This window comes from Paramisgurnus dabryanus, chromosome 8, assembly GCF_030506205.2.
Source record: "Paramisgurnus dabryanus chromosome 8, PD_genome_1.1, whole genome shotgun sequence".
In the NCBI taxonomy this organism is placed as follows: Eukaryota; Metazoa; Chordata; class Actinopteri; order Cypriniformes; family Cobitidae; genus Paramisgurnus; species Paramisgurnus dabryanus.
The window spans coordinates 16951708-16964643 of NC_133344.1; the positions used below are offsets into that span (position 1 = coordinate 16951708).

The window sequence follows — 12936 nt, forward strand, 5'->3', positions numbered from 1 at the left end:
TATTTTGTTTTTTATCATTGGATAAATAAGACTTCTTTCCCATAACTTTCTTGGTTTATCCCATATCTCCCTCTTGACGTACATTTAGCATAAAAAACAACCTCGTGGATACAGTTACAGTTGAAGCAGGCGAGCCACAGAGTTCAGCTCCATATCAAATCTCTTAAGGATGACAGTAACTTGGGCTCAATATCTCTGTCAAGCTCCTTGCCTCCGGCCACTGTCCCTTGACTGGCAGTCTGGGGAGACATTCAGAAACTGGCGCTATTATAATTTTCTTAAAGGAATGCATATGAGTACGAAATGTAATACCGTGTTTTTAAAGGAGCTCAGCATTGGTATTGCACACTAAGAATTTAATGTGGAGTGCTCGGCTGTTTGGTCTTTAATGAATATTGCCATTCATGTAATAAGTTAATCGCTTTTGGTCCTTTCACAGTGTGCTGCTCCCTTGTGGTAGACTCGTGCATTAGCATGCAATTCAATTTTTGTAAATCTGAAATTCACTTTGGTGGAAAGTGTCAGCAGTAAAAGTCTACTGGTTGTCATTTTTATTGGAAATAGGGCCTTTATAACCATTGCCAAAAGGTCATTATGACACAGACGCTGGCAGTTCCATGGAGGAATGTGTTGCTTGGAAAAATCTGAAGGGTGCAAATTGTCATTGTTAGCTTCCTAATTGCTATGGCCCTGACTTTAAGGGCCCACCGGTGTGAGGTGCGCCGCCAAATGCTGATGGAAAGATGAATTGCAGTAGTGAAGCGAAGGGCTCATTGTGTGGTCTCTAGCTGTTTTTACGACTTTATGGGTCAATTTTTGTTTATAATTGTGAATAATAGGTTAAAAGTGGTCTGTATATTTTAACTAATGACTGAATGATATTAGGATATGTAATACTTGAATTACTGCTGCAATAAAAAGCAGCAAAGCATGCGACTTTTCAGGATAAAATAAGATTACATCATTTGAAGAGTTGTTTTCTACTAATGGTACCTTCATTTGGAGGAAATAATGAAAGAAGGTACAAAATAATCTGATCTGATCCCTATTTTCAAAGTTGTCCCCCTTTTCTATTTCAAAGGACCAAGCCATTCATTGTAAGATTACTGTCAGTGACCTTCTCTTTGAATTATGTATTTGATCTATTGTATTTCATTGTCTTTAAATCAGAATTGAGACAGCAATACACTGGATATCAGAAGATCAGTCAGGTTCTTACAACACTATGGGCCCTATTTTAACGATCTAAGCGCATTGTCTAAAGCGCACAGCGCAACGTCTAAATGGGCGTGTCCGAATCCACTTTTGCTAATTTAACGACGGGAAAAATTGTTTTTGCGCCGAGCGCATGGTCGAAAAGGGTAGGTCCTATTGTAATGGGAGTATTTTGGGCGTAACGTGCAGTAAACCAATGAGAGTCACAGCTCTCATCCCCTTTAAAAGCAAGTTGCGCTGGCGTTATGTCTAATCCCTATTTAGATGACGGACTTTGTAAACTGAAAAACTAAGCGGAGGAAGAAGATCCCCAGCTTAAGATTAATGTTAAATAATTAGGCTATGTTGTTTTTCCACTTGTATTGAAATTGTTTTTTTTTATTAAAACCTTTAAAACCCGTTTTCTTTTAGTCATGGAAGTAAAAAGCAGGCTTATAATTGCTTTAAATGTATGGCTATCCAATATCATCAAAAAATAATTTACAAGTATGTAAGATAAGGTTTGTACTCTAAAAATACTTTATTTGTAACAAACAGGAGATAAAGAATTTACAAACGGCTCTCCTCACGTTTCAGCACTTTGGACAGCGTTTTTTTAGCAAAGAGTTTTTTTAAGCATGACTTAAAAATGTTTCTCACCTCACCATATCCACAGGTACAGAGTAATCATATACAATAAATCCGTGAGGTAGCATTAAAAAACATTTAAAAACAGACGCATTTGTTTAAAGCAAAGCATTTATTTACTTACCAGGCTACAGGTGAAGGAGCTCTTTGTGCCTTCTAACGTCTCATAATTAGTCCTCATTTATGTCCAAGAGACTCAATAATAATCTTTTACATTCAATCCTTTAATCTTTCATATTTAAAAGCGTTTTTGTGCTGCTGCGCATTCATGTACCTTGTGATAAGCAAACCCGCGTTGTCCTCCCGTGTATAGGCGCATTTTACTAATGCGCTCTTTAAATAACATAAAACACATTGCGCCATTGACTTTAGACTTTAGACCAGGTTTTTGTTGGTCAATGGCGTAGGCTATTTTAGTTGCCTCAAAATAGCAACGCGCCAACAATGCGCCTGAACACACCTCGTTTTCAGACCAGAACGCCCATGGGCGCAAAAGGGGGCGCAAATGCATTTGCTATTTAAACAACGCGGCGCTAAACGTGAAAATTAGGGTGGAAACTAGCAAAAGACACTTGCGTCGCGCATTGCGCTGCATTGCGCCGGGTGTAAGATAGAGCCCTATAAGTGAATCCAAGCTGTTTTTATAATTTATTTAAAGATATTTTTTCTCTTTGATTAAAGGATTAGTCAGTTTTCTTAAAAAAAATCCAGATAATTAACTCACCACCATATCATCCAAAATGTTGATGTCTTTCTTTGTTCAGTCGAGAGGAAATTATGTTTTTTGAGGAAAACATTCCAGGATTTTTCTCATTTTAATGTCTTTTACCCAATTTAACTCAACACTTTACAGTTTTTTTCAAAATCTAAACGATCTCAAACGAGGAATAAGGGTCTTATCTAGCGAAACCATTGTCATTTTTGACACGAAAAATAAAAAATAGGCACTTTTAAACCACAACTTCTCGTCTTCCTCCAGTCCTGTGATGCGCCAGCGCGACCTCACGTAATACGTCATCACATCAACAGGTCACAGATGACATATGCAAAACTACGCCCCAGTATTTACAGGAGGAAGAAAAGAGAAAAAGTGTGGAGAAACGTTCCAACGTTGTTGTATGTGGAATGATACTAATTAATGTCTTTGTATCAGTTTATTGTTTAAAATGGTCTACAAATGTACGTTTCATTTAACACGGAAACTTTCTACGTCACTACGCAATTACGTGAGGTCGCGCTGGCTCGTCACACAGCTGGAGGAAGAAGAGAAGTTGTGGTTTAAAAGCGCATATTTTTTATTTTTCTTGTCAAAAATGACAATCGTTTCGCTAGATAAGACCCTTATGCCTCGTTTGGGATCGTTTAGAGTCCTTTGAAACTCTGTTGAATAAACGGTTAAGTGTTGAGTTAAGTGTTAAGTGTTGGGGTCCATTTAAGTCCATGTAAATGAGAAAAATTCTGGAATGTTTTCCTCAAAAAACATAATTTCTTCACGACTGAACAAAGAAAGACATCAACATTTTGGATGACATGGTGGTGAGTAAATTATCTGGATTTTTTTTAAGAAAATGGACTAATCCTTTAAGGAGAAATATTTTGTATTGTTCAATTAGTAAAGTAACAAACAACATCCCGGTCTCATCTACCTCCTTTTAGAGAAGTAAACTGGCCCGTGTCCCTGGTAAATGTTTTATCCATCACATAAAAGCTTGGAAAATCCCCACAGTCACAAAAGACGAGCTATTCCATCTGACTGCACTGAGACTTAAAGAAATCAAAATTCCAAGTGTTGAATTTCCTGTTCCATGCGTGCTTTAAGTGTTGGCCATGACAATGAGGCAGAATAGAGCTCATTACTAAAGTTTCTGCTGTCAAAAATGGAAAAGTGATGTAATATTGTGAAAAACCATACTCATTAAAGCTTGCTTTTTACAGTTTCTCTTCAAATGTAATCATTGCGGTTTCATATCTGTAGTGAGCGTAGTAAATCTTTTAATGCGGAGACTTTCATGTCCTTTTGAGGAAAATCGTATTTTTCGCAATCTAAGTATCCGTCAGATTTTGATTTGGTCACCAATTTCCAGGTCAGCGTCAGGATTAAATATCACATCGTCTGATCTTTGGCTTTAAATAAATCAGAATGACTTTTCCATTTTGTGATGATTTTTCGCATTTTCCATAATTAGATTTTTTGTGAGACACAAGGTAAATTTCTGTTTCTATATACACACTTTATCTTTTATGAGGTGAGGATTTATACATTCTGTCAGACAATAAATACATTTTATGTATTAAACTCATTTATTGCATTGTGCCATCTCAAGCTATGTTAATAGGTCAAATGTTGAAATCCCTTTGTTTTTTACAGCTTTCTAGGTGATGACACTATGAAGTGCTTTATAGAAAAAGGATTTAAAGTGCATATTTGTATAAAGATCTGCTTTCTCATTAATCAGTTTTATACAACTTACTGTAAGTTTTATAGGAACATAGTTGACAATTTAAGCAAAGTTAAGCAAAGGATAAAGATGTCATTTATAGCATTAATCAATTTTCTTTAAAAAATCCAGATAATTTCCTCACCACCATGTCATCCAAAATGTGGATGTCTTTCTTTGTTCAGTCGAGAAGAAATTATGTTTTTTGAGGAAAGGATTCCAGGATTTTTCTCATTTTAATGGACTTTAATGGACCCCAACACTTAACAGTTTTAATGCAGTTTAAATTTGCAGTTTTAAAGGACTCTAAACGATCTCAAACAAGGCATAAGGGTCTTATCTATCGAAACGATTGTCATTTTTGGCAAGAAAAAACACAATTTCTCGTCTTCCTACGGTACTGTGACGCACCAGCGCGACCTCACGTAATACTTCATCACGTCAAGAGGTCACGGATGACGTATCAAAACTACACCCCAGTTTTACAAGTGTGGAGAAAGAGGAACGTTCAGACGTTGTTGTATCTGGAATGATACTAATTAACGTTTTTGTGTCGGTTTATTTTTTTAAATGGTCCGCAAATGTGCGTTTCATATATGTAACACGTGACCTTTCGACGTCCTTACGCAATTACGTGAAGTAGCGCTGGCGCATCAGAGGACCGGAGGAAGACGAGAAATTGTGTTTTTTTTCTTGCCAAAAATGACAATCGTTTTGCTAGATAAGACCCTTATGCCTCGTTTGGGATCGTTTAGAGTCCTTTGAAACCGCAATTTTAAACTGCATTAAAACTGTTAAGTGTTGGGGTCCATTGAAGTCCATTAAAATTAGAAAAATTCTGAAATGTTTTCCTCAAAAAATATAATTTCTTCTCGAAAGACATCAACATTTTGGATGACATGGTGGTGAGGAAATTATATGGATTTTTTTTAAGAAAATTGACTTATCCTTTATAATTTGGTTAATGCAACTAAACATTATATTCATGCAAACTATATTTTGCTTATTATAGTAACAAAGTTAATGCCTAGCCTGGTAATTAGTTATGCCAACTTTAATATATATATATATATATACCTGTAACGCTAGTTTTGCATGAAACTAATAATTCATACCAGCAGCCAGATTTGAATGTAAACAGATTGAAGTTTTCTTCTTTCTTCTTGTATGGTTTTGATCAGCAGAGCGCACCCATGAGTAAGATGTTAAACGTTCATTCGCTGTGTCGAGCAGAAGAGTATGATTATCTTGTTTTTCCCCCATGTGTCACTGTGATTTTTCAATATGTTGTGGTGGCTTGAAACGACAAGCTTGAATAAGTCCCAGCCAGGAAATAAGCTGTTGATCCACTGCTTTCTTATTGCATGTGATTCATATTTCTCTAGCTTACGACTCATTGGAAACATGGCAGTGTGAGGTTCATGCGGACTTAAAACTTTGATCCTCCTTGGTGATCTTCTGTTATAAAAGAGAATCGCTTTTATTATTTTTACCAGTAGAGCTGTCATGTCACACCAATAACAAAACAGGCCACATGAGTAGGGTTGTCATTTGCTGTGGTCGAGTAGGCAACATTTTCATCTTTCTTCATTTGTAAGTATTCCAAAAACATTGTCCTATTTTCCATGAACACAAAGGATTGTGGGTGGCAGTCAAGTTGAGCCCATTTGTTCTTCATTTTCTGACCAAACAAATATACGAATGCCATTCTTCATTGTTATAGTCCTCATTACGCCGTGTTGTCTGTTGATATACTGATAAAGGAATTTGTGCCATAAACTTTCCTGCTAAATTAGAATATTTGTGCGAAATCAGCCGCAGGGTTGGATGATTTCGGAGGTGAAAGAGGTTATAGTCATTTCCTTCGACCACTTACAGATGTTTTGGCTCCTTACCCGGAGTTTTGTACACATAATTAAGAGAACAGTAACTGCGTTAGTAAGGAAGCGCAAGGAATCTTCTTTCATTTACTTATTTAATTTACATTTGTTTATTTCCTCTGACGCCAAATGAAGATTAAAAACAGCAACACACTTTGTAAGACGGCAGAAAAATCCACAGCACTTGAAATATTGTTATTCATTTTTCCACAAATTGAATTCCTTTAATCACTAGATTTCAGTTTATTTAATCTACCAGCTTTCAAATGGAATCGTCAGGAGTTTTCTGTGGAAAATGTGTGTCAGGACGCAAGTTTAGGAGCATTTTTCCCACAGATTTGAGGGATTTGGATCATGTGAGAGTGGATGAGAAGTGCTCTCATGAGATCAAAGAGAGAGAGTGACATATTTATTTATTAATAATTTATTAAGTATGCCTTAAGGCAGGGGTTTTCAAACCGGGGTCCGGGGTCCCCGAAAGTTCTAAGGGGTCCCCACAAAATGTCATATTACTGTATTAAATAATCAGAGTATCAGTTATTTACATTTACATTATTTATAGGGACATTTGGGGGTCCCTGATATCATAATGTTTGAAAACCCATGCTTTAAGGTAACATATAAAAAATGAACGCCCCTGTTGTCATCTTTGAGCATCATAATAGCATATGTAAATGTTTTTTCTGTGACAGTGATGTATTCATGTTTAAAACAGTTTGAATGGGAAAATCATCAGTGTTAAATGTATACTGCTGGTGTTAATATGAGTACCACCAGACCTGGGGATACCCATATATACACCAGCAGTGTACATTTAACACTTGTGGTTTTGCTGTATACAACCATGCCTCATTTAGTATACATCTATGAATGGATCTATGAATATGTGAATATATTAGTCCTCGACTCAATTTAAACGCACAGCTCGGGCCATAGATATATATGCAAATAGATGCTACATTCATCCGTTTCAGACACATAACTGTCAAGTGTGGTTTCATACAATGCACATGTGAACTGCGTGTTTATAGCACTAATTTTTTTATGCGCTTATGTAAACAGGTGAGCATTCAAATTGTAAATGTGAGCATCATAGAAGCAGAGCTAAACCAGCAGAGCTGCAATCCATACATAATATCTATACCAGTGGTCTCCAACATGGTGCCTATGGGAATCTGTGAGTTGCCCACCAAAGCACATTCTATTAATAGTTATTAATTATGTTGTCTTTTTTATCATCTGAAGCACTTTATAAACGGTAACGCAGTATTAGGAAAATTGAGTAGACCAGGAAAGTCATTTTTAGTATTGCAGTGAATCACTGATATAAAGCACATACAGCTCAGTCAGTGACATCACACTATAAAGAACAGATTCCAACATCTTCGACAAAAACCTGAAACCTTATGACCACAATATTACGGTGCTATTTTATTTTCTCGGCCCGCCAAATTTCGTAGCCTGTAAACTGTCAAAACTGTTACTTCTGCTGATGTTGAATATTGCTCGTGTGCTTTTATAGTTTTTGGAACTGGAAAATGTTCACAAGCACAAATGCATCTGTTTATTATTTTGATCAGCATGTGTTTGTGTAAGTGTATTTATTTATTTGTTTGTTTGTTCGTGCAGGTGTCAGAGCAGTGGGAGAGGTCTGTGGAGAGACTCGCTGACATCACAGGTGCTCTCATCAGAGATAGAAACCCTGCTCTGATTGGCCAGCTGCTTCATGCTTGAAACTGTGGTACGACTGGATGATGCTGTACAGTAGTGGACAAAGAGAAACAACAGTTTTGAATCTCAGGTCAATGAAACATTTTAGCAAAGCAGTTCAATGCAAAATAAATTACAGACAACAATCGTCTGTATGCTCAGACAGTCAGTCATTTTGTGCTTGGTTACTTTTTGTAAGTTAACCCAATGGTAAAAATGTATTCATCCTTAGGCCGTCCAAGATGTAGGTGACACTTTTTTTCAGCAGAACAGTATTGGGGTGTTCCATTATTGATACAGTATAATGCAAGTCCTCCGATGCCTTGTCTTTGAAGGTCTAAAATAGACACAAAAGTACACAAAAACTTGTAAAAAGAGTGTTTAAAGTTTCAAAGCTTTAAGGTAAATCAGTTTATCAGTGCGTTTTGATTGGTTAGTAAGTTTGAGCAATGTGACCCTAACTGTGAAATCCTGGCTAAAGTCTGATTGTCATCGAAGTTTGCACTCATTTTAATCACTGGCATAATTCAGTCAATAATAAATATATCAAGGTTATATTTTAACAAAATGTTCTTTACATTATGTAGGATGATAATGAAACAGTAAATCACAAATAAATGACTTTAGCTCATTTTTCACTAGCAAGGGATCAATTTTAAATGCAAAATTTGCCTTCTCAGACAAGCACACCACATTCTCTTTCTGAATCCATAAATATCATAGTTAAAAAAATGTATTTATTAATATTATTATCATGGTATACTATAAAACGAGTGCCTTTTGATATCCCATATCAAAATTTTAAGGAGGCAATTGTTTATTAAAATGCTGATTTATTAAGGTCCTTCTGCTTTTTATTTATTTATTTTTTGTTTTATGGACCCTATCCATTCATGATTTTTTATAATACTTGTCATACACTGAATTTTTTTTCTTTATTTCTGTAAAAAAACAGTATTTTATATTTTAACCTTGCAGTACGTGGTCTCACATGGAGGTTTTTTTATGAAATGCTGCCATCTTGTGGAGGGCCAGGGCTTAACATATAGGACTGCCCGGTGGCCGGTGTGAGAGACACTCGGGCCAATAAACAGTACTGATCGGGCCAATGCTTCAACCTCAGTGACTAAAATATATTTTCTGCCTGTGGCCGTTTGTCTGTATGTATTCTTATGCAATGCTACCCTCAAGATACATTTTAAAGGGATAGTTCACCCAAAAATGAAAATTTCATTTTCATCATCATCATTTACTCACTGTCATGTTGTTACAAACTCGTATAAATGTCTTTGTTTTGATGAACACGAAGGTAGATATTTTGAGGAATGTTTGTTACCAAACCATTCGTGGACCCCATTCACTTCCATAGTATTGCTTTATCCTACTATGTAAGTAAATGGCGTCCAAAAATATATACAGGTTTGTAACAACATGAGAGTGGATAAATGATGACAGAATTTTCATTTTTGGGGTGAACTATCCCTTTAAGCGTTGCAAAAATGAACTTCTCAGCACTGTCATGAGGTTTCTTCTACCTTATTGGTTGTTGTGGACACTGTTGCGTGTTATGTCAGCCGGTAGAGCAAAGAGATGTTAAGATGGAGATGCCCTAACCAGGGATGGAAGGCCAAACCAAAATGTAATTTTTAACATCTTGGAAGCAAACATTTACTTGGGTAAAACTCAACAAAAGAAATTATAAAGTGTTTTGCAATTTCCATCAGTTTTCAGGTAAAGCAGACAAGTCAGAAGCCTTGTTCGTTGGAACAAGCAACTACCGTTAACAAAACCCTGAAGCTCATGAAAAAAGCTGACAGCACATAACGTGCATGGTGTCTAAAAGGGATAAACCTTCATCCGGTCCACTTAACTTAATAGTGAGACGTATAATGAAGAGAATCGAGAGACATATCAACACTGCATATTAATAACATTGTTTTATTAATATTGGTTTGTTATCTTCCTTAAAAACAATATTTATTTAATATAAGTTCTTTATTTTCTGTGCACAGTTAATCCTGATATACCTGAAACTTTTGATCCTGATGAGAGTATTGTTAGAGTTTATTTAAAATTGCCAATTTTCTTAACAAATAATGAACAAATATATATATGTATACAATTATATTTGACTTTTTAATTATTATTTAAAGTACAGAAACCTTTTTTTTTTTTTTGTGGGGCCAGTGAAAATTTTGGCAGGGCAAATAAAAACCTGAACCAAAGAATATTTGCATTGAGCCCTCACTGTAAAAAAAAATCTTTGCTGCCTTAACTTTTTTGGTTGAATCAACTCAGATTTACAAGTCATGTCAACTTACTATTGTTTATCTTGGCCATAGATTAGTTATAACTACAGATGAGTTATAACACTTAACATATAGTTGATAAAAAGGCAACTTCATTTTATAAGTTGAAGCAACTCATCTCTTGTCAAGATACAAAATAGTAAGTTGACCTGACTTGTAAATCTGAGTTGATTCAGCAAAGATTGTTTTTACAGTGCTGAGGCGTATGAAATAATGCTTTAGTTGCACTACAGTTTTCTTCTGTAGTGGTTTTATATTATAACTATTAGTTCTTATAGTAAGGTCATTCATTTCACAATAGATTGAGTTTTGTGTAATTGTTTAACCTAAATTCTAAATCGTTTATATTTCTAACTTTGAGTTAGTTTTAGGTACAGAACAGGCCCGTCCTTCTTAAAATTAATTTTTATATGCTAAATTGACTGTATGTCACTCATTTTTAAAAATCCATATAATCACTATGTAGTATTGATATATTAAATGACCAAACTTCATTATTAAAGCTGCTTGTATGCATTTCCCCATAAAGCTTTACTGTTAACGTAACGTTGTTTCACAGCCTGCTGCAAGGAGTTTCAAATACTATGGTCTTGCTAAAGTTAAAGAACATAAGAGATATTTTCAACCCAGCAATGGGTCAAAAATGGACGAGCCCACTCCGCTGGGTTGTAATTTAACCCATGCTTGGTTGCTTCAACCCAAAATGCTGGGTTATTCTAACCCATTGTTGGGTCAAATATACATTTTTTTGGGTTAACTGTAACCCAGATGCTTGGCTCGTCCCTTTCTGACCCAATGCTGGGTTGAAAATAACTCAGCATTTTTTGTGTGTGTTCCTGTGCCTAAAATTGTGTAATGTTGCAGTATGCACTTTATTCAATTAAATACCAACTTATCGACAGTCATGCAACATATACAATATGTGAGTATGCATTGTGTAGTATTAATACATTCAAAGACTTATGTCTGTTATGTTTGCATCATCATGTTTGACCTATAATAACCACAAATACTGCCATTACCAATTTAACCAGAGCTAAGAATAAATTTACCGCTTAAAAAGAGCCACCTTGCCAATATTTTTATTTTTGAACTGAATTTAGAGGCCCACTTGCTCTCAACGGGATAACAAAAGGTCACATGACGTGTAAGCAGCAAATTTTTTGCAGGAGTGGATGGATATCGGCCAGCCACTGAGTGCATACATTGGTTGTGCAATTGTTATTGTGGTGCATCATGGGATTGAATAATTGCGTTGGATAGTTCGAGAAACTTTTAAAATAAATGTGACCTCAAATATTAGTACACAATGATATTGGGGGCTATTTCAGAACAGCATTTGACTATTCTAGAACATACTGTATGTACTGATTTTAAAGTAGGCATATTAAAACACATGGGCTTGATCTTGTAATTTTTGTCGGTCCTTTTTGCCGGCCTATGTAATTTGTTGCACATTTCAATTCATTTGAAAGTGAGAGTGCTGATTTCCAGCCTTCAGCGGGAGACCGAGAGATTGTCTCTGCGTGAAGCTGCCCGTTATGACTGAGATGGATTAACCTCTCAGATGTTAAGCAACATCTCACGGATGTCTCTGGAAAGACTTAAGGTGGAACGTCGGTGATGTTGGATCTGGTTTGCATACTTTGTTGTGTTGAATATGATTAAATGGACAAGGGGGACCTGATCAGATCGATATCATTACCAAGGCCAGTTATACCAAGACCACGACTGCAAGCGAGAAATGCGAGTAGATATAGTATTGTTTCCAAGTTTATGAAAACTATACTGTTGAAGATTTAAATGATGCCAGAGAATGTCACCGTCAAGTTTGGAGTTTATCTCTGTGTAGTCTTCATCATTTATACAAACTCCAAATTATGCTTTTTTGAAGCCGGAAATATAATTGGATTTAGTTTTAGACAAAGTTCATTTTCTCCCTCAGCTCAGAGAGTTCGTGTGAAATGTTCTGAGAAAACCACTAACCAAAAACATCTGCGAAATGGTCGAGTAAGTGCTCGCCATATTTATGCATGAGAGAGGATCATTTCATTTTCCTTTGGCAGAACTGCAGCATGTAAAATGCATGTAGCCCTTTAAGTTCTGCTCCATCCTTGTGTTTCAGTCATGAATTTCAGCTTCATCTATGAGTTGTTGTTTTTTTCATTACAGAAGAACCTCTGAGGATGTCAGCAGAAGACAAATACCTTCCTTATGTTTTCAGGACCTGCTTATAAATTTGCATTAGGAATTGAAACACACATGTATGTTTAACACTCGCAGTCTTAAAGCATTGGAGGTTTTCTGTAGTGATAAATGAACTGATGTATTTTATTGATCCCAAAGGGCAAATCAGGTGTACAACTATATACAATTTATAATACAAGATGAGTTATTAATCTGTTCCCAAGGGTTTAATGCTGTGTTTGCACTGAAAATGATATAAAAATATACTTAAAATCAAGAACACATTGCTGGGTTATTACAACCCATGGTTGGGTAACAACAACCTAGCATTGGGTAATTTTTAACCAGACTGATCGCACGGCAAGTTATGTTATAGTCACAAAAAATTTGATTAATTTATTCATGTCCATGGCATTAAATTCAGCTTTTTTCATGCCTTGGGCACGAATGTCTTTTTTGTGTCATTTTATGTATTGTTTTCTCATAGTTTGTTTCTACTTTCTTACCATTGTCGCCTGGGGTAGAATCACTTTTTAACATTTCAGTTATCACTTTCAGTTACAGTTTTAG

General features: G+C 35.8%; 1 protein-coding gene across 1 annotated transcript in view; it reads left to right on the forward strand.

Annotated features, from left to right (window-relative positions):
- crppa (CDP-L-ribitol pyrophosphorylase A) overlaps positions 1-12690 on the forward strand; it is a 44462-nt gene extending 31772 nt beyond the window's left edge. Inside the window, exon 10 of the mRNA XM_065280739.2 lies at positions 7790-12690. Coding sequence (XP_065136811.1) covers positions 7790-7894 — 105 coding nt within the window. The 3' untranslated portion in view covers positions 7895-12690. The remainder of the gene's footprint in view (positions 1-7789) is intronic.
- Positions 12691-12936: the final 246 nt, after the last annotated feature.